Source organism: Maniola jurtina, chromosome 14 (assembly GCF_905333055.1).
Source record: "Maniola jurtina chromosome 14, ilManJurt1.1, whole genome shotgun sequence".
Taxonomy (NCBI): Eukaryota; Metazoa; Arthropoda; class Insecta; order Lepidoptera; family Nymphalidae; genus Maniola; species Maniola jurtina.
This window is the reverse complement of record NC_060042.1, coordinates 7,074,726-7,097,796: the sequence shown is the minus strand read 5'-3', so window position 1 is coordinate 7,097,796 and position 23,071 is coordinate 7,074,726. Positions and strand designations below refer to the sequence as shown.

Below are 23,071 nucleotides of genomic sequence, written 5' to 3'. Positions count from 1 at the left end.
ACCATACGTACCTATACGCCGCGTCGGAGCACAATACGTTGATAAAATGCACCTACACCCAAGGTCATTTTACAAGAACTACAAAATCATAAGCATTATATAATTATAATAATCCTCACAATCCTCACTATCCTCGTTAGCCTCCTAAACACTTGGGGTGTTCAACAGAGCAAATCGGTACTTCGCGCCCGAGCAAAGGCTCTTTCTCTGTAAAGCGCAAATCCACCCACATATTATGGACAGAGTAGATACTGTTCTCACCTATGGGTCAGGGCACCCCAGTACCAACTTCTTCCATTTGAACCGATCCAAAGGCGGGATGTTGACTTGTGGGCGATCCCAAACTAACCGGCTCGTTGGAAAGCCTGGAGCACCGCAGAGACGTAAGCTCTCTTTGCGCGTTCTATCGCCTTTATAATGGGGAAAGCTCTGAAGAGTTGTTTGACCGCATTCCAACCTCCTTTTTCTACAACCGCACCGCACGCCACCGCAAAAATTTCACCCTCACCACCTGGGTGCCTGGTGCACTTCGACCGCCCGTTGTGCCAGATTCTTTTTTCCGCGCACATGCAAACTGTGGAACCAACTCCCTTCTGCGGTATTCTCATTAGATTGCTGACCCCATGCTGTAATCTTGATTACCGACCAAGGTGGACCAAAAAACTCCTGAAAGGCCGGTAATGCATTTGCGGTTCCTCTGGCACTGCAAATGTTCATGGGCGGCGGTAATCACTTAACATCAAGTGACCCGCCTGCTCGTTTGTGTTTATTTTAATTTTAAAAAAAGAAATTTAAAATTTTGTCCAAAAATCTTAAGAAGAAAATCCAAAGTTCACATATAAAATAAAGCGTGATAGCAAAATTTTGCTTCCTTGTTACGATAGGTATATGTGACTTAGGTAGTCCAAAACACGGCGCAAGTTAGTGCCCGAGCGTAGCGAGGTTAAAGGTTTACAAAGAAATTCAATTTATATTTCAACCTTGATTTGATAGGTGCTTGTTTTTTTACGGACCGATTGTGATATTTTGTCTTACACCCACAAACGGGTCAGTAGTACAAGGATTGCTGTCATCGTTTTAGGTAAATAAATACGGACGTACTTAAAAATTAATTACTTATTTATTTTACTTTAAAACACCCACTCCTGATTAATTGGAAGGTCTAGATTTCCATACTCGGATAAGGCAGAATATTATATTATTACTTACCAACCAATTGGTATTCAGCATTAGACCGGCTCTCAGACTTATATTTCAAGCATGATTCTGCACATACCTATCTCTGATGGTGCTTTAACTTTCAGAGTGCCAATCCTGAGGATGGGGAACCCGAAAGAGCTATGTGGGGAAATCAAATTGAGTTCCTCATGTCTTGTATTGCCACATCGGTGGGTTTGGGAAACGTGTGGCGATTCCCCTTCGTTGCCTACCAAAACGGCGGTGGCGCCTTCCTTATTCCGTACATAATAGTACTTATTCTTATCGGAAAGCCAATGTACTACATTGAAGGCGTATTGGGTCAGTTCAGTTCCAGAAACACTGTAAAAGTATGGGCGTTAGCTCCAGCAATGAAAGGTACAACTCTAATAATAAATAAATAATCTAGCTATTTAAAAAATGGAACTGTTAATCTGTCTGTAAATCATTATCACCTATTAGCATGATTTCAACATCAACAAGGATTAAAAAAATCGTTTTATTTTTTCAGGTATAGGATACGCGCAGTCTTTAGCTTGCACTTACATTCTTTCTTACTACGTATCCATCATCGGCCTGTGCCTTTACTACCTCGCAATGAGTTTCCAGTCGCCGTTGCCGTGGGCTGTCTGTGAGCCGGACTGGCTCCACTGCGTGCCATCAGGACAGACTGAAAATGTCGTCTTAACTAATGATTCGCGTAGCAGTGCCGACCTGTATTTTGTGTAAGAAACCATAATTTAGTATTCACTTCTTGGTCGAAGGTAATTTTATAACTCTGTATGAATAAAATTATAAAGTATCTAAAACCATTTTTAGATGCATTTAGTTTTTCGAAAGAGGTATCTAGTACACGACAAGTCGAGATGGCAATCGGGGTGCGAGGCAGGGCGACGCCCCGCACACCCGCCCGTCACCCGCGCTAATCTGCCACGGGTGCGGGTGTGCGGGGCGCACCCACCCCTATTGCCATCTCGTCCTGTTGCGTACTATAGATAGGTACTTAGTAGGTAAACAGATAAACTCAAGTTTCAGAAATGTAACGATAAATATTTTATTGACCTGACGTATAATAATATTTATATGTATTTATATAATATTTATGTGTGTAGGTATTTAAATATTTGAATTTCTTCTAGTAAAACGGTTCTTCAACAACCTGATGGAATTGAAGGAGGACTTGGTAAGAATATATTATTTCGAGTTAGTTTTAGAAGATAGAACTATTCGTGATAACAATAGTGTCGCGAATTCTTATTATTTCTTTTGTTTTCATATGACTCTTAAAGCTTAGGTACACAGAATACATCAAGTATTAGATGGCTACTTTTTTGCCAATTACATTTTAAAAAAATACCACTTAAAAATTATCACTTTACGTTCTCAAAGAAGTACCTACCTAGCCTTTTATTTGGTGAAAACCGAATGAAAATTTCTACAATAGATTATAAGATTATACGAAATAGAAAAATCCGGAAACCGTGCGCTTAAATCGCAAAAAAATGTTAAAATTGTTATTTTTGTACAATGGACCGGAACCCTTCGTGGGCGAGTCCAACTCGCACTTGACCTGTTTTTTCTGAAGTCTGAGAACTGAAATACCTACCTACCTACCTCACACTGTCTCGCATTTAACAACCAGTTTACAATTGATGACTTGACCTTTTAATTATTATTATTGTTCAACAGATTATTATATCTATCTATTTGACGTAAATATATTACTAATTATTATTGAATGTAATCTTTTCATTGCTTTTGTTTTTTTCCAGGATTACCTTTATGGTATCTGACACTCTGTCTGTTAGCGTCGTGGTTCGTTATTTTCGTCATTGTCTCAAGAGGTGTTAAGAGTTCGGGGAAAGCTTCTTACTTCCTCGCTCTGTTCCCGTATGTTGTGATGATCATATTGCTCATCAGGTTAGTAGACGATAAAGTCTGTTTTATGAGAACTTAATTAAATACTCATCATAAAGGTAGCTTTATTAACAAACCGTTAAGAAAATGGATTTCTAAACTTAATATTTTAAGTCTCTACTTATTAATACCTATAGACAAGTCTTTTCATATGCCTATAATATGTGTAGATTATCAACTGTGGAAAATTCCCCGGTTACCTTGAGGATATTTCGTTTGTAAATTATAATTTTTAGTTAGATAAAATTTTAACTTTAAAAAATATTTTTAGCACGGTCATTTTACCCGGCGCCGGAAATGGTATTCTGTTCTTCATAACACCGCAATGGAACAAATTAATAGAACTTGACGTAAGTTGGAGAATTTACAATATTTTTTTGACATAATCTCTTTTCTGTAGCTAGACCTTGATTCCAGGTGTGGTACGCAGCTGTGACTCAGGTTTTCTTCTCGTTGTCTGTATGTACGGGACCCATCATTATGTTTTCCTCATACAACGGCTTCAGGCAAAATGTTTATAGGTGAGTAATCTTATAAAAATACGTCACCACACAAACAAAATAAAACACAATAACGTAATTAATTAAACAAATTCAATGAACAAAATTCGTTACAAAAGTAACTTGGTAACATAAATTCAAGGTAGTCTCCTTTCTACCGTTGAAATACTTTCACTTAACTGCAATTAGTAGCAACAAGTAATTAGAATAAAGTAAATAACAAAGTCAAAATAAGTAAAAAAAAAATACTGTTTATCCTCGTCGTATCATTATCACGTACAAAATAAAGTCATTAAAAGTATAGTCATCGTATCAACCGATGGACGACTCCTTGATAACATAACGTAAAGACCATAATATTATACACGTACTCGTACCTACCTCTCTTGCAGGGATTTGTATACTTCACTTTGAAAACTAGTAATTCCTACGTTTTCTCTCACAGGGACGCAATGATAGTCACCACTCTAGACACGTTCACGAGTCTACTGTCAGGCTTCACTATCTTCGGTATCCTCGGGAACCTGGCGCACGTGCTGGGCCGAAATGTTACTGATGTGGTGGGCTCGGGAGGAACTGGACTCGCTTTTGTTTCATACCCTGATGCCATTGCCAAAACCTTCCAGCCTCAGGTTGGTTATTTTTTTGTTTAAAAAAAAGTATGTTTATCTGTATAAATGCTGACGTGTGTCTGTCTGTTGCCGTTTCATTTCCCATCTGCTTAACCAATTTTGATGTGGCACTGAGTTTACTTAAGTAGATACATTTCGGGGATGGGCTATTTTTCCGGCAATTTTTTATTCTGGAAAATCCAAAAGTTCCACGGGGTAATCAAATGCTCATCAGTTTAAACGATTTTGACGCTTGGTAGGTACAGAGATAGCTCGAATGCCGGAAATGAAAATAGGCTACTTTTTATCCCAGAAAATCAAAGTTACCTTCAGGTTTATTAAAAGCTCATCAGTCAAACAATTTAAACGTTTGGTCCAGAGATACGTCACATCCCGGAGACGGATATTGGCTACTTTTTATTTTGGAAAATCAAAGAGTTCCCGTGGGATTTTTAAAACCAAAATCAACGCGGATGAAGCCCACGGGCACCATCTACTCGTACCTAGTATAAATATTTGTGACGACTTAAGACGAATATCGTTTGAATCGGACCTATGATAAAATATAAATAATATGGATATCAATTTCCTTTTCAGCTTTTCGCAGTTCTATTCTTCTTGATGATGGCCGTCCTTGGTGTTGGTTCGGCTGTCGCGCTGTTGTCGTCCGTCAATACTTTACTCTTGGACGCTTTCCCTCGTGTTCGCACCGTCTACATGTCCGCTTTGTCTTGTACAGTTGGATTTGGCATCGGTCTCGTATATGTTACACCGGTAAGTGTATTTTGTGCATCATTTTTATTTAAAACTTTATTTCGATGATTGATATTTATGCTATTAGGTAACGTAGATATTTGTATATTTTTTTAAAGCAACTTCATAGTTTCCGTCGATTCTTCTCAATAGATGTTCTCAGTATAGAATATGCTTTGTGTGCACAAGTGGCACAGGCTGTTCTACATAAAATAAATAAATTAATTTAATTTCAATAAGTTCAATTCATGCAGAATTTATTTGCTGAGTCCCAACTCGATTATTTTTTTCTACGTTCTAATCATTCAAGATGTTTAATAATTGTTTTGTTTTTAGGCAGGCCAATATGTTTTGGAAATTGTTGATTACTACGGTGGAACGTTCCTTATCCTATTCTGTGGTATTGCTGAAATTCTCGCAGTGTTTTGGATTTATGGTAATCATTTATATTTAACACCAGCTGATGCCCGCAGCTTCGCCTACGTGGATTTAGGTTTCTAAAAATCCCGTGGGAACTTTTGATTTCCCAGGACAAAAATAGCCTCTCCGTAATAACCCGTCCCCGGGATGCAACATGTTTCGTACCACGTTAAAATGGAATTAAACGGAGGAACGGTTAAACGGATGATCCTTTAAAAATCCCGAGGGATTACCGGGATTTAGGAATGCAATTCCTTACAGCATCAGGGTTGAGGAGTTGGGTCCTCGAGGTCAACGACAAAGTCTTTACTTGGTATAGATACCTGATATTTATAGGAGAAAATGTTAGATTCTTACTATAGCAGCTTATAAATACAGATGGCGAACGAGTTGAATGCAGAGCTCAGGAATGCGGTAGTGCTGTGACCTAATTATAACTATTGTCGACAAATTTCAACAATGTTTACAAGTTTATCATTTTACACTTTTAACATAATGAAAACAACAACATTATGATTTTTACACATTTTTAATAATTATTTTACACATCGAATCAACTAAAAAAACCGTTAAAATTTAATCATCAGATTCAGAAATGACAGACATGGTTGTATCGGTGTCACTATCCTCACCATCGCTGACCTCAATTACAAATCGATCTTCAATTAAACCATCTTTTTGTCAATAATTTTCTTCAACACTACAACTGCCCTACATGAGACGAGGCGGGGGGAGATGCTCCCGCCCTTTACCTCAGGCCCCGACTGCATTCAACTCGTACGCTATCTGTACTTAAATAGTGCTCTCTATGAATCCAAATAAGTAATAATTAATTATTTTTTCAGGTCTTGAAAACATATGTACAGATATCGAATTCATGTTGGGTATCAGCACATCCATATACTGGCGCTTCTGTTGGGGTATTATCACCCCTGCGATGATGATTGTCGTGTTTATATACGCTCTGTTCTCATTTGATAACTTATTGTTTGCTGGTCATTATGTGTATCCTACAGCAGGTTATGGTAAGTTGCTATCTTATTAGGTTTCAATTTCGTTAAAATATCGACACCAACGAAATTAACAAAATCTTTAAAAAAGTCAAAATTTTGCTATCAAAACTCACAAAACACGTTAGATCTTATAAGATCTTAACTGATAAGTAGGTATTTTTAGAAATTATATCTTTTTGAATGAATTAATGTAATTTCTAAATTAATTCTTCTTCTTAGTAAATCATTTTAAAAAAATATAAAATATACCTATCTACTATGAGTAAATCCAATACTAAAAAAACCTTATTTGTTACAGTGGCAGGTTATCTAATGCTGTTCGTCGGTATAGCATTTGTACCAATCTTCGTGATTTTAGCTATGCACAAAAACAGATCTGGTAACTTTGTTGAGGTAAGGAAAATTTTAGAACATTAAAACATATTTTTTCCCTCTGATTATTATAAGGGCTCTGTTCCGAATTGTAAATAAGATTGCCTACATGGAGACAAATATTTCTTCTTAGTTTTGTGAACCATGCCAGAAGATAGATATGTCAATCGTCATTTCAGACAGATGTAAAAACTTAGGCATTGGGCAAAATGTGTATAAATGTAAACCAAACCAAAACCAAACTTTGGGCAAAATGTGTATAAATGTAAACCAGGTTCCAAATTTTTTCTTGGATTAATTTGTTTATTTCCGATTTCAGACTCTTAAGAAGGCATTCCGTCAGAAATCTTCCTGGGGGCCCCGTTCTGCGAGCACTCGAAGGGAATGGGAACTTTTCTCACAGGACATGCAAACCAAACGCCTCAAAATGTACACATCTTGGCCCAGACACATTTGGCGCAGTTTATCAGGCGGATATCAACGTGCATTAAGAAATAAATCGATTTAGGTCCGCGAATTTTTACTCATTAAATTTAGAACTAACCTACTTTTATTGTTTGTAAGACCTACTTTATTGTAGCTTTCTCTGTATACGCAATTCATCATCATCATCATCATCAGCCTGTGGATGTCCACTGCTGGACATAGGCCTTCCCTAAAGAGCGCCACCACACCCGGTCCTCAGCCTTCCTCATCCAGCCACTTCCCGCCAGCCGCTTAATCCCATACGCAATTAAGTATACCGAAAAATCTGTGCCCATTTGGCACACCTAAACACTATTATTCACGAATTTAATTGAGTTATTTTGATTGTGGCATCTAAATTTTCGTTCACATTTTTTTATTCTACGAGTAATTTTTTATTTAATAAGTACGTGGTCGGTACCCGCATTTTAGATCATCTAATTTTGAGTAGTTTGCACTTGCTTAAATCTAGTTTATATAATGGAATCTTGTAGGATTTGTAATTTATCTGATATTTTTTGTGTTGCTGCAAAAGTTATCTGGTTTTAACTAACTTCATAATTTTTGCTTTGTTTACACTAGGTTACCTACTTATATACTATAGTTTTTTTGTTTTCTCACTCCTAGTTGTAATTTTATAAATGTAAATTGTGTGGCTGTAGGTATAGTAGGTATGATGCGTAAATTTTGAGAGAGGGCTCACCATTTTTGATCTATGCGTCAAGTCAAAAGTAAATACATTTGGACAAATATGACAAGAACTAGGCGAAACCTTTCTCGATATGTAGAGCATGTAAATGCTCTATATGTAAAATGTTCTATATTATGTAAGCTGTTAAGAGTCCATCTAATGTGAATAACTCTGTTTGAGGACGTCGTCTGTGGTGGCGTTTGCTGGCGCGCGTGTTGTGACTTTTTGGAGTGTTTTTTTGTTAGAAGTGGCCGGTTTTTGTGTTCTGCTGGTGTTTATTGGTGGTAGAACTGACTGGGAAGCGCTCTAAAGGGGCGCCGCGTGTGTGTCGGCGGGCGCCGGCACGGACGAAGTCCATACTTATACATATAGTTTCCTTAACTTGTGAATAACTAGAAACTTGAAATTGGCTAATCAGTGTAAAGCCAGACGAGAGAGAAAAAAAAAACTCTGTTTGAATTAAGAAGTGTATCTCGATATGGTTGTGTATTTTGTACTCCTTGTAAATAAATAATTAAGACAGTGATAATAGTTTTGTATTATATTATCTTTTTTATTATAGATCTGTATCTATAATAAAAAAGTTAAGACTTTGAAGCTAGGTACCTACCTAATAATAAATTTTGTACTATACTGGCGACCTACACCGACTTCGCATAAACGCAATGTAGATTATGTAGATACAAATGTCGTGTCAGTGTGGTTATTTTGTAATCCATACGTATAAAACTTCCCCTTGAATCCCTTATTCATCTATTGATGAAAACCGCAGTAAAAGCCGTTGCGTAGTTCAAAAGATCTAAGTGTGCAAAGGGACATACAGCGGAAAAAACTATGTTTTACTTTTATTCTATGTAGAGAAGTAATGGGTCTGGCCCCATAATTAGTAATTTTAGTTAGAGGTATCAAAAAGATCTAAGAAATATTAAATAAAAATGTTTTATTCAATAAAAGGATTGATTGAATCTAATTTATTTATTTTACGCAGATTAGTTTTCTAAATTGCTGTGACGAACACCTACGTTTTATTTCCTCTACGATAAGTTAAGCTAATCATAAAACTTTATCAGGCATATTAAACAATAAATATATTAGAAACATTTACCTAATAGGTACATATTATTAGGTACTTATATATCAGTAGTACCTAATACGTCACAAGCAAATTCATTCGACATATCAATGATCAAAGGAATGTCTTCTTTCATTCAACTGACAAAGTCCTTAATGGACTAAGAGCCAGCACGTGCCAGACTTTCGTTATTTTATAAAAACTGAAAGTTCCTGTGCATATTATCCCCAGCACGGGGAGAAACGATCAGCGACTATGAAGTTGTCATGGTGGCTTTGGGAGATAAAAGGTAAGAAAGATGTAAAAAATCTTACGTCAAAGTATAAAGTCTAATTTATTATATTTTCTTTGGAATAATATTAGAAATCACATCATGCATTGCCAGTCAGTGTCGAGACAACCCCCTGCCAGACGCCCTTAAAGTTCAAAAGTTTGAGGGTATCTGGCAGGGGTTTGCCACGATACTAAGAATATTTAGTAGTTATAATAGTAAATAATAAAACAAGAGCAAACCAAGTGTCTAAATTACGCACTTATCGTGAAAAATGCATACTAACAATTCCACTGAAAGCCTTAAAAAAATTATTTACTGTTCTTGGAAACTCAAAGGGCAGGTAATAAAAAAAATTAAGCGCCCAGACGACCTCATGGTAGCAGTGGCACCGGCGTCGTAGCATATCCGTAGCCCGTAGCAGCTGGAGTCTACGATGAAGGCAAATATTTTGTTTTAAATATTTCAGATCAGAGTCAAATTATAAATTCCCAAATTGTGGAATCTGGGAGCGCATAATAATTATATGATACTTTGGCAGGGAGGTGTTAAAAAGTTCATCGTCAAATTCGTAGGTTCTCTACATCGTAGACCTTACAGTTAAACGTTTTTATAGCGATTTAAGCTTTGGGCTGCTTTTCTACCAGAGAGAGAGAGAGAGAGAGAGAGTATGTGCACTACGTTGCTACAACCAATCATTTTTAGCTCCACATAGAGGTGGAAATGGGTTCAGCGAAGCTATGCTTTTTATATGGAGGAATACGATGAAAGCTACGAATAGGGACCATAGAATAGAATAGAATAGATTTTTATTCAAATAAACTTTTACAAGTGCTTTTGAATCGTCAAATAATTTACCACTGGTTCGGAATGCCGTTCCTACCGAGAAGAACCAGCAAGAAACTCGGCGGTTGCTCTTTTCAATTGTGCAATTTACAATAATATTCTATACTATACAAGCAATTGCAGACCCGCGCATTGCTGGAGCGAGTCAAATCCATGCTTTTTTATCATTTACATAATCTTCGATTGTGTAATATGCTTTTGCCAGGAGCATACTTTTAATGGATTTTTTAAACTTTGGTAAAGGCAAGTCTAATATTGACTGTGGAATTTTATTATAAAATATTACACTCATTCCCACAAATGACTTTCCCACTTTTCTGAGGCGGAGCGTAGGAGTTGCGAGCTTATTACGATTTCTAGTTGGCCTGTCATGGAAATCACCGATTTTTTTGTAGCTGAGGATGTTTTGTCGTACAAAAATTATATTATTGTAAATGTATTGAGAAGCTACTGTAAGAATACCTATTTCCTTAAATTTCTCTCGTAGGGAATCGCGCGGTTTTAAATTATAAATTGCGCGTATTGCCCTTTTTTGTAAAACGAAAATTTTTCCAATATCTGCCGCTTTACCCCATAGCAAGATTCCGTAAGACATAATACTGTGAAAATAGGCAAAATATACAATTTTTGCAGTTTCCACGTCAGTTATCTGTCGAATCTTTCTAACAGCGTAAGCAGCAGAGCTGAGTTTGCCAGCAAGTGTTGATATATGGGCGTTCCATTGAAGCTTTGTATCTAAAGTTATCCCCAGGAACACATAATAAATGGGAGTTACGGATTGGAGCTACGGATGCGCAAGTGGTGTAAGCCCATTGCTCTCCCTGTCGTCCGCGTCGAGTCGATGTATTTGCGTAGCTCGAGTCGCGCATCTACGTCGCGCAGCTACCTCGCGGGCGCATTTTCATAGCACATCTTATTAGTAGAAGCGGTTTCATAACTTATCTTTGACCTCAATAGCTGCATAGCATTTAGTGGTGGGAAAGCAGCCATACGTTGATATATTATGTAAGTCAGTTTATTCTTTAAGACTGAAACCTAACCGGACCCTTTTCCATTTTAGTTAAAAGTAACTAAGTTTGTACAAAAACTAAGTAGGTAAAAGCACTTTAAGGCGATTGAAATCTCAATGACGCCAATGACTTTGATATATTTTATTACGAAATCTATTTATTATCTAAAGTAAAATCAATCAAAACAAATGATTAAGTATAGTAAATTAGGTTAATGTGCCATTCATGTTGTAAAGGTATAAGTTTGTACAAATTGTACAAACTTACAGATTGTAAAAATAAAATTGTCTATTTTTAACCCCCGACCCAAAAAGAGGGGTGTTATAAGTTTAACGTGTGTATCTTTGTATCTGTCTGTGGCATCGTAGCTCCTAAATTAATGAACCAATTTTAGCTTAGTTTTTTTTTTGTTTGAAAGGTGGCTTGGTCGAGAATGTTCTTAGATATAATTCATGAAAAACGATTCAGCCGTTTGAAATTTATCAGCTCTTTTCTAGTTACTGTAACCTTCACTTGTCGGGGGTGTTATAAATTTTTAATTTACACTTGTCTCCTTTTTATTGAAAACTGACTGTCCAAAAAAAGCCATCAATATACATATACTACTTCCTTAAAATAGCATATCTTAATATAATATTTACGAATACGAAATGGAACTTTCACTACGTCAATACCTACACAATAATTCTTTATTGTGTAGGTATTGACGTACTGGAACTTCGAGAAAGCTAATTGCTTGTCAGTAAATATGTATATGATCTTAAATTCTCTTGTTTCTTTACAGGTTTATGACTTAGTTAAAAATGAGATTCCAGTACCTACGTACTCGTATTTCTAAATCGATAATACTGTATGTCTGGAGTGCGGTATGATCTGTAAGTGCATTAAAGAAAATTATTGTTAAAGTTAAACTATTCACGCAAATACATGATGTAAGTAAGTATCTTTAATATCAAAGTTATCTGATATTTTTTTATCATCGTATTTATTGCAGGTTTCAATAAACACCTACAACAAAGAAACACCACAACTGTTTCCGACATAACGCACATCGACGTGTGCTGACCTCTTATACCTACCAATGGTGATTGTTACAAATACCTAACGTAATTAAATACCTACTGTGTAAATGATTGAATTACGTTTAAATTAATGTGCTCAAATATATGTTTTAGAATATCGGTACAGAAATTCCGATGAAAAATGGGGAAAGGGTAAATGCAGCCTTTGATGTCAGCCCAGAAAATATAGATAAATTACATGAAACAGTTAAAATAGACAAGGTAAGTTGATGTAAGTAGCTTAAAAATATGAAATATTTATTTAAATATCGTTTTAAAAATATAGATCAAGCAGAAATCAGTTATTTATATAGTTACTACATTTAAAGGAAAACTAGGGCGCACATGTATTACATTTTTTTTAAAGAATATTAGCCATGTTAAATGACTAATATTCCCCTTTCCTCTCCAACTAAGCGTCAGGCTTGTGCTAGGAGTAGGTACGACAATAGTGCAACGGGCGGGGTTTGAACCGTCGACCGGTTTTCAGTCCACTCCTTTACCGGTTGAGCTATTGAGGCTCATTACATTATTGAGGACATTCTAATGTCGCCGACATTGCAGAGTTGCAATGCACAGTGCAGCTATTGGTTAAGTAAATAAAAATGTACGAGTGGCTCGTACACCACCATGCAAACGGTAATTTCCAAGTGACAGTCGACAAATAAAGACAGTCTTTGATTTTCCGGGATAACAAGCCCTTAGACAAACCTATAAAAAACCTATGTCCGTTACCGCAATGAAATACTTTATCTCCGAGTCCCAAATTTTAGATAAGAAGATGGGTCGTGTAAAGGTAACAGATAAATAGACAGACAGAAACACTTTTGCTTTCATAATAAGTTAGTAGGTATGTGGTATTAGTATGGATAGTTTTGTTAGGATTGTTGATTAATTGTTATGCGTGCGCTCGTTTCTCTTTTGCTTTACATGTTTTCTGTATCTACAGAAACAAAACAATTTGCGCTCGATGCGCTCGCGCTCCTGTTTATTGTTGTATTTTATCTTGATCTTCTGAAAGGTAAAATTCCACTAACCAGGTACTTACACGGTCAAGTCGGGCAAGAGTTATCTTCAAGAAAGAATTCGGTTAAGGCCTCGATAAACTCTCGTTCCTGGCCACGGCTATGAATTATCGCGTAATTTATTTTATTAGTTTATAGTTTTATTTATCACCAACAAAAACTTATTGCTAAGTCATAAAATAGTCGCCCGCTTTTCGGGTTATCAATTTATGGTAGGCTATTTTATGTTATTAGAATAGTGTCAATACTACTATGTTAGTTGATAACTATGTTATAAAAATATTTTGACGTCATCACTCTTACGTAGTATTACGTAGATATTAATTTAGACTGATTTTATAAGTTAAATTATTTTTTAAATTTTCTTTTACATAGTTAGGTACTGACCCATATTTGTGATACTAAGCAGTTTAATAGGTATTATTAACATTTATTACAGAAAAAAACAAAAATTGTTCAGGAACGGCCAAAATGGGGAAACCAAATCGAATTTCTAATGTCTTGCATATCTACATCGGTGGGCTTAGGAAACGTATGGCGCTTTCCTTTCGTGGCGTATCAAAACGGAGGCGGGGCGTTTCTTATACCTTATATTATTGTATTAATAGTCATAGGAAAACCTATGTATTATCTGGAAACTGTACTGGGACAATTCAGTAACAGTAACTGCGTGAAGGTGTGGGCTCTTTCACCGGCTATGAAAGGTAAGAAAATGATCGAATAAGACACCTACTAATAAGTAGGTAGGTACATATTATTTCAAAAGTTTTAAATTATAAATTAATAGCTTTAAAAGTCAGCTTCAGTGTAAACGTATAATCGTCGTATTTATATTTTTTTGTTACAGGTACCGGATATGCGCAAACTTTGGGCGCCATTTACTTAGTATCATACTATGTTTCGATCATCGCCTTGTGCTTTTACTATCTTGCAATGAGCTTCCAGGATCCTCTACCTTGGGCAGTGTGCGAGCCCGAGTGGAAGGATTGTGTGCCTTCAGGAGAGTCAGTCAATATAAGCGCCATACAAGGCAATCCTGTGAGCAGTGCCGAGTTGTATTTCTCGTAAGATATAATATGTTTGTACCTACTTATTTATCCTGCTCCTTTAAAAAATCTATACTTACGTATTATAAAGTAGGTAGGTAGGTACTTACTAGCTGCCTCGTCCCAACGTACGCATCTGAAAAACTGTACCTACTGATAATAATAAATTCAATAAAAAAAGTTCAAAATCATTGATATCGAAACCACCCCTTTATTTGATGTGTAGAAATCATCCAGTTAAATAGTTATAAGTAGTTTTAGGTATTTAGTACAGACTATTTTCTCTACAAAATTGAATATTAAATTCCAGAAAGACAGTCCTTCGCCGGTCAGATGGAATTCACGATGGAATCGGTATGATCATTATTGTGTATTTTTTTCATTTACATACTTAGGGTACCTACCTCAAGTTTAAACCTAGACCTATAACTGATATTAAATTTTATTTTGCATTGTTATACAGTAGGTACTTAATAAGTATAAATCTATGATGTATAACGTATATACTTATATAAAGGTATAAATCTATAATAAATACTTACCAAGTTTCAACAGTATAGTTCTTATAGTTTCGGAAAAAAGTGGCTGTGACTGACGGACAGACAGACAGACAGACATTACGAATCCATAAGGGTTCCGTTTTTGCATTTGGCTACGGAACCCTAAAAAATGACAATAAGACACGCTTGATAAAAAAATGTACGAGGAGCATCCGCTTCGCGGGGCTCATAATATGCTGCATAATATTGAGTATTTAAAATTAGGTAATAATTTCAATTTCAGGTATTCCATTGTGGGACCTCACTCTCTGTTTGCTTATTTCTTGGATCATTATATTCCTGATCGTTGCCCGCAGTGTAAAGAGTTCAGGCAAAGCGGCCTATTTCCTCGCTCTTTTCCCTTACGTGGTGATGTTCATCCTTCTTATCAGGTAAATTCTATTTTTTTATATTGTATAAATACAAGATGGAACCGAAAAGATAAGAGGCGTAGCGGATAATTTTCTTAATAGCGATGTATTTTAAAGTTTGTATGTATGTATGCAAAGACTACAATATTATACTGGTATGTATTCTTAAAGCTTGAACTGGTATCGATATAGTAGTAGGTGATGATTATTATTAATGGTTTATGTAAAAAGTTTTAAAATATCTTATAATCAAGAAAATTAACATGATATGTGTACACATAGGTAATTGTTTCCACACTGTATATAATAAACAATCAATGCTAAATGTAAGTCAGTATTAAGCTGTCATTATATTATTATATCTATGTAAACAGTCTATCGTGATTCGTGAAGACGATATCGTTGTGCGATCTCCAATGATGGATTTATTTATTAAATTAACTAAACCTGTATATATAGTTAGTTACCCAGATTTATTAAATTTATGTAATATCTAATAATGCATGGCGCCAACGAAGACTTATAGTCTGTAGGATTATACTTTTATCATAGTATTTTAAGTTTCTCTTAAAATATTGTACCTAATACTAATTTACACAAACATGTTGTATATTTTCAGAGCAGTTACACTACCAGGTGCCGTTAATGGTATTCTGTTCTTCATTACACCAGTATGGAGTAAAATCCTTGAAGTCCGAGTAAGTATATACATACTGTGAATTTCCGAAACGCTGTTAACTTGATGTAAAATACACCATGTTAACACTTAACCACCAAGGTGGTGAATGGCAGTTACTTGTTGCTTTGATGATGATTTTGGTATCTAATATCTTGCAACAGCTATAATGATTAGAGCAGTTACAAGGTACTACGAATACCTTGTTAGGTTCCCATTGCACGTACTATTCCCATTAAAGTCTAATGGTGCTATGTGCATACATTAAAAAAAATGTAACGAATAATGCTACGTGAGTGATGTGCAGTGTGTGTAGGTACACACACTGCACATCACTCACGTAGCGTACAATTAGTAATGTTCCGAAGGCTCTCAGTTATCAGTTTAACACCCAACTACACCAAACGCACAATTAGTTTGCAAACAATATATAGGCTTAGGCCGTTTTAGATTAAGAAAAATAAGCACTAGCGGTAATACTAGCGGGTATTCTGATTTCAGGTATGGTATGCAGCTATTACTCAAGTGTTTTTCTCGTTATCAGTATGTTCTGGTACTTTAATTATGTTTTCATCCTACAACGGATTTAAACAAAACGTTTACAGGTGCGTAACTATTTTATTATTCATACATAATATTATTACATGTATCTGTTTTAAAAATGCCGCTTAGTTGTTCGTAACTGATACTGATTTAAATCAGTTTAGCTATGATTATTGCTTGATACGAACACAACGGTGACGAGTCGGCGCAATGGCACCTGCATGGCGCGCGTATGCGTGTAAGATTTGCACTATCACGCATTGTTTCAGGCTTATATTATTAAACATTCCATATTGCTACTTATTATATGCCTACAGATGTTATTAATTTAGAGTTTAAGGGCGGTCGGAATGGTTGAGCTAAGGGATACATCCCAGCTATAATTTCATGAGATATTTTTGTAATGGATGTTTCGAGATTCCCAATAATTTCCTCTATCTCTACCTAATAAGTAGTTTCAGTTTTGCCGCTCAGAAAATAAAATTCTTGTTGTTTTTGTTCCTAGAGACTCGATGATCGTAACGACATTAGACACTTTCACCAGTTTAATCTCTGGCATCACAATTTTTGGTGTTCTGGGCAACCTCGCGTACGAGTTGAACGTTGATGACATAAACAAGGTTCTAGGCAGTGGCGGCACCAGTCTGGCCTTTGTATCCTACCCGGACGCCATTGCCAAATCACCATTTGTGCCTCAGGTAAATACCGAAACTAACTACTTTAACTTACTATTATTAAAATATACAGGTAGGTATGTATATAAATGGGCTATAAAAATATGTGGGCTCTTCTCAGATCAGGGCGCGTTTCGCTCATTGTTTCGTCTAGTTACAAACTGAAATTGATAATTAAACGTTCAACAGGATGTTTCCCGTAGTTTCTATGTACCTATTACGTCTTTAATTTTTTTATTCGATGACGGGTTAGCCGTTGACTTTGGTGCCACCCTCTGGTGGCACATGATTATTCAGTATTAGATGGACGCGGGTTAACTTGGAAGGGGTATGGCACTTTTAATAAACCCATAATCCTAATAGGTTTATGCAGAGCATAGGTAATACATAGAAACGTTAAATAAATCGTTTGGTGGCATGGTTTTGCCGGTAATTATCACCCTACCAGACCGGACCGAAGCCAATTTAAAAATTATAAATTTCCGAATTGACACTACGGGGAATCGAATACAGGTCGTGCCATTTAAAGAGCATGTTTTATACTTACCTTCGCAGGTAAGGCAGGCTCAGCTCGCGCTGAGCGGGTTATGAGCTTTATAAGAAGAGCTCTTTATAAGAACACAGTTCACAACTGCGCTAGTGTCATCAGACTGTAATAACGTGTATGAATAATTATTCAGTTATTCGCCGTATTATTCTTCCTGATGATGGCCACTTTGGGCATCGGGTCGGGCGTAGCACTGCTGTCAGTGATCAACAGCGTGCTTCTGGATGCCTTCCCGCGGGTGCCCACGCATTTCATGTCCGCCGGCGTTTGCTCCGCCATCTTCCTCATGGGACTCGTGTATGTCACCCCTGTAAGTATATCTATACCTATTACTTTGTAAAAAAAAATATTCGATAAAATAATGAACAGATTCATGAAATTATTTACTTTAGTTACCTCCTTCTGTTTGTTAGCTCTTCTAGTCGGCATCGTAACGGAACAGCAAATTGGGCATTGATGTAAGAGGTGGATGTAGGCGCCCTTTTCGGTAGACTTACCTATTTATTGACTTTTTGTAGGTATCTACCCTGCCCAATATACCCAGCCCTGAATTATTTAATCAAAAGCACATAAGTACTTTGGTAATTTATTCCCTAAAATTAAAATTGGCAATGTTGAGAAAACAGTAAAAACTAAAAAGCTTCATACATAATATTATGTTACAGGGTGGACAGTATGTCCTGGAAATAGTGGATCACTATGGTGGAACTTTTATGAGGCTGTTCTCGGCTATTGCAGAAACAGTTGCCATATTTTGGATTTATGGTAAGTTTCTTATTTTTCTGTACGTTCTACGTCTTCCCATCCTGCCGCTTGACTATTAGGTAGGTATAGAGCAGGTTCGAATTCGAACATTATTAATAGTCGTTTATACTCACTGCTGATATAATATCTATTTACGTGAGCCGGTAGCTTATGTTTCGCCGAGCTTTCCACTGAGTTATTAAAACTTTCGTTAATCATACCTACTTAACGCTATAAATGCCAAATGTGTGTTTTCCCTTGCGTTTCCACGTCCTAAGGCCTCTCGATAGCTTTTTTGAGTAGTTCCCACATAATTATAACAATATAAAATATATAACGATAATTTTTTTACTACATAATATTCATTAAATTTTCTAGGTCTGTGGTTTTTCCAAATTTCATTAAATTGCTTCGTTGTCTAGAAAAACGAGCACAAAGTTGGGCCTTTTTTTAAAGAAAAATACAAATCTTTGAGCCCCTGTAATTTTAAAACTACATATTTTTAGAAAAATCTAAAACACCACAGACACAGATATTAGTTTCTAGACTATGTCTGCAAAATTTCATGGACTTTGGTTGCTTAATATTCAAATGAAATGGGAACTACGATTGTATGGAGTAAGTGACGGAGAGAGCTCTGTTAACGTCTGTTAAAAAAGCCTTCAAATAGAACAAATGCATTCCCAAGTATCTATTCACCCGACGCTTTTTTAACGCGTACAACGTTAATACCCGGCAACGCCAGGTTTTAACGCAACACTTTTATGTATAACGCTCGTGTGAATTAGGCCTAACCGCTGCACCGATCATGACGTTTGACACTGAGACCGGATAGCCTGCATGCCGGAAACAGATATAGCCTACTTTTACCCAGGAAACTACGGAAAAATATAATGGACAAGTTCCAATGGATGGCTTCGTACGTATCAGCCTGGTGCAACTTTTGCAAATCGGCCAAAATTGTATGGAGATGTCAAATGAGGTCATTTTTCCGTATTACAATTTTTACTCCTCTCCATGGAATTAGGAAGTACCTACTTCATAGGAGGTAGGTACGAGTAGTACCTACTACTCGTACTAGTACTTACTTCTAAAATCTTTGCTCTCCTCTTTATATGCCTAGCTATCTACCTAGTAATTGACAGAACAATAGAAAAGTATACTAATTAGAGTTTTTGAATTTTGATGCATAATAATAAGATAGGTAGGTACTTAGAAATCTATATTATTTAAATACTCGTAGGTGTACAGACCTATACTATACCCACCGTCTTATCGTCTGTTTGTATTGATTTTAGAAGCGCCCCCGTTTATTCTGAGGTTTATACACTCGCTACGATTAAATCTTTTTCTACAGGACTCGAAAATTTGTGTCTTGATATTCAATACATGCTTGGATTCAAGACATCATTCTTCTGGAGAGTTTGCTGGGCGATCGTGACACCCGTGCTCATGATAACTGTGTTCTTCTATGCCATGATAACAACGGAGAGAATTTTGTTTGGCAACAAATACGAATATCCTGAGGGAGCGTATAGTGAGTATTAGATATTTTAATCCATCCATACTTAATATTATGAATGCGGAAGTGTGCCTGTTCTGCTAGCTTTTCACGAACAAACAGTTTGACCGATTTTGATGAAATTTGGTACAGAGTTAGCTTACATCGCGGGAACAGATACAAGCTACTTTTTATTCCGGAAAATCGAAGAATTCCCACAGTAATCGGGATTATTTAAGGTCCATCCATTTAACTGATTTATATGACAGGTACGTCCCAGAACTTGCGTCCCGGAAATTGATATAGTTAGGCATTGACTTTTTATCCCGGAAAATCAAAAAGTTACATGATAATTTTGTAATATTTTACAGTTGAATGGTTTCGAAGTTATAATTTCAACTGCGAAATACTTATACTTTATTGCTCTTCCGAAAAATGTCGAATTTGAGTGTTCTGTTTTTACTGGAAGCACTGAATTATTGACGAGACGTGTTACCTAATGAAAGCGGGAACGGGTAGTAAAATAAGAAAACTTCAATTGAACGATTTCTATGCATTAAATATAGCCTACTTATTTTGAAAATTTTATCGGAGGAAGCCTTATCTGCTATCAATACACAGAGGCCAGAGCCCAAAACAGTTCCCATTTTTTAGAATTCCATATCCAAAGGGTGCCAACGGGAGCCTTCGCTGCCCGTCCATCCGTCTGTTAGCGGGCTGTATCTCATGAACCGGAATGGTAATAGGTAGACAGTTGAAATAATACAAAATCAAAACGCCATGAAAATTAAAAATTAAGTAAAGTGTTATTTCTTGTAGAAATATTAGTGAAGTGTGAAAGTGTTATTTCTTGTAGAAATAACACTTTCACACTACTCCTATAGATGACATTAACGATTGGTGGACTTCCTAGCTTTACAATAATACAATTTTCAGTTGCTGGGCAGGTTCTTCAATATGTCGGAATGGCATTGGTCCCGCTGTTCATGGCACTCGCTTTGTGGAAATATAGGACTGGTGATATCATCGAGGTAATTTAAGCATAATCTAACTTAAGAAACTAGATTACCTAGATAGGTAAGTATACCTACTATTGTAGTTTTTGGTCTACGAGCAGAACCTTTAGTAGGCAGGTACCTCTACTATGAAACTAGTCAAATTGAAGTTTTTATCCATATAAGCGCTCAGCGCTGGCGTAGCCCACTAATTACAGCTACGAATATGGTTCTACACTATCACTATACTCTATCCACGGAAAGAAGTAATAGTATTGCGCTCTCTCTTTTACGTAACCCTATACAGGTGACAGAGCCAAAAATCTCAATGGACGTTAACCATTTTGAGACACCGACCAATCACAAACGAAACTATGTTTCTGAATTGATTTTCGAATGTTTTAAAAAAAAAACAGTTTAAAATTAAATTTTGAATTGTTTCGAAAAAGTTTAACGCTCATTGAGATTTTTTTTTGACTTTGTAAGGGATTACGTATAAGAGAGCGCTATGCTAACTTTTTCCGTGGATACAGTATAGAGCATATACTGTAGCCTATAGTTGACAGGACGACGATTTAAAGTCAAACCAAGCCAAGCCAAGAAATTCATCTTCCTTTTGTATACGCACCCCGCACTAATCAACTTTCTAACTATTACAAAGCTTTATTTGAATTCTATTGAGAACAAAACACTTTTTATCTACAGACGATCAAATCAGCTTTCCGCAAGAAACCAACCTACGGTCCGAGCGATCCAGTGCTACTCGAAGAATGGAAAGCTTTTAGAAGGCAAGCAAAACATGATCGCATACACCAGCAAAGGAACTGGATCCATCATGTAGGCATAATACTATTCAAAGGATATAGAGCAACAGGAAACTCAGCTAAATAGAAAATGTACCTAAACCTACTTGTTCAATATTGTATCTCGGAATTACGTATGTTGGCTATTTCTTACATACCTGCATACGTCTTTATTCACTTCGCAAACGATTAAATATTATTAAACTGTCTAGTTACTCGTAAGACTAAAAAATGCTAGCACATTAAAATAAGTACTTAGTAGGTAGGTATAGTATGCGACACCCATGCGTCGTGTACTATTATTGTTAGGTTCTCAAATTCCGCTAGTGAAATAATTAATTAGCCGAACAAATAAAATATAAGACGGTACTAACATACTTTTTAAGGAAATGCTTTAAAAGTAAGCTTTCTCCGAACTGTGTATATGAGATTAAAGTCTTATTATGTACCTATGTGAATAGTTTAATAGTGGTTCAGTAGATGTTCGAGTCCAATAAAGTTTTTTTTTTTTATATGACTTGTGTGTATTATTTCGCTACCTATGGCCACTAAACTTCCTGTGAATGTTACGCAAATCGAGAGGAAACATGAATTCGTTCGAGGATGGACATTAGACATCTGAGCCTAGTGACCAATAACGGCAAATGTCATTTTTCGTACGTTCTATCTCTGTGCGAAAAAAGTTATATCACGTTATCAATATGTAAAGGCAGCGCGAGTTGAAACTTCAGTTATTTAACAGGGCTCTCTCCGTCACTCGTTTCATACAATCGTAGTTCCAATTTCATTTGAATATTAAGCAACCAAAGTCCATGAAATTTTGCAGACATATTCTAGAAACTAATATCTGTGTCTGTGGTGTTTCAGATTTTTCTAAAAATATGAAGTTTTAAAATTACAGGGGCTCAAAGATTTGTATGAAATTTTCAAGACCGCGTAACTTTGAAACCGAATATTTTAACAGAAATCCGGAAAACCACAGACATAGATATTAGTTTCTAGAATATGTCTGCAAAATTTCATGGACTTTGGTTGCTTAATATTCAAATGAAATTGGAACTACGATTGTATGAAACGAGTGGAAACGAGTGACGGAGAGAGCCCTCTTAATTGGGGTGAGCGTAATGTCACAATACTTATTACCTGTTGCACTTGTCTGACAAGACGGTAGACATAGGGAGCTGTACTGTATTATGGGCCGGCGCACATAATATGGCGGAGCGCAGAGCATTTTTCACAGTCAAAGTATTATCGACATTGTCCTCATTGAAATAATATCTAGAATCAATTGTGCACCCGTGCGGATACTCGCGCATCCGGGCGTGCTCGCGCATTCTCTGGTAGAAATTCGCGTAATGTCACGCGATTAGAAAACTTCGCGGGCATGCTCTGCGCTGCGCTCCGCCAT

At 36.4% G+C, this 23,071-nt stretch overlaps 1 protein-coding gene across 1 annotated transcript in view; it reads left to right on the top strand.

Moving 5' to 3' along the window:
* Positions 1-22,152, top strand: part of LOC123872079 — a 34,227-nt gene extending 12,075 nt beyond the window's left edge. Inside the window, exons 6-30 of the mRNA XM_045916209.1 lie at positions 1,305-1,575; positions 1,709-1,922; positions 2,337-2,380; positions 2,970-3,117; positions 3,386-3,464; positions 3,532-3,635; positions 4,060-4,246; positions 4,823-4,999; positions 5,315-5,414; positions 6,244-6,423; positions 6,710-6,804; positions 7,103-7,279; positions 12,314-12,421; positions 13,664-13,928; positions 14,072-14,288; positions 14,581-14,624; positions 15,054-15,201; positions 15,800-15,878; positions 16,358-16,461; positions 16,905-17,097; positions 17,754-17,930; positions 18,286-18,385; positions 19,722-19,901; positions 20,802-20,896; positions 21,566-22,152. Coding sequence (XP_045772165.1) covers positions 1,305-1,575; positions 1,709-1,922; positions 2,337-2,380; positions 2,970-3,117; positions 3,386-3,464; positions 3,532-3,635; positions 4,060-4,246; positions 4,823-4,999; positions 5,315-5,414; positions 6,244-6,423; positions 6,710-6,804; positions 7,103-7,279; positions 12,314-12,421; positions 13,664-13,928; positions 14,072-14,288; positions 14,581-14,624; positions 15,054-15,201; positions 15,800-15,878; positions 16,358-16,461; positions 16,905-17,097; positions 17,754-17,930; positions 18,286-18,385; positions 19,722-19,901; positions 20,802-20,896; positions 21,566-21,751 — 3,672 coding nt within the window. The 3' untranslated portion in view covers positions 21,752-22,152. The remainder of the gene's footprint in view (positions 1-1,304; positions 1,576-1,708; positions 1,923-2,336; positions 2,381-2,969; positions 3,118-3,385; positions 3,465-3,531; positions 3,636-4,059; positions 4,247-4,822; positions 5,000-5,314; positions 5,415-6,243; positions 6,424-6,709; positions 6,805-7,102; positions 7,280-12,313; positions 12,422-13,663; positions 13,929-14,071; positions 14,289-14,580; positions 14,625-15,053; positions 15,202-15,799; positions 15,879-16,357; positions 16,462-16,904; positions 17,098-17,753; positions 17,931-18,285; positions 18,386-19,721; positions 19,902-20,801; positions 20,897-21,565) is intronic.
* Positions 22,153-23,071: the final 919 nt, after the last annotated feature.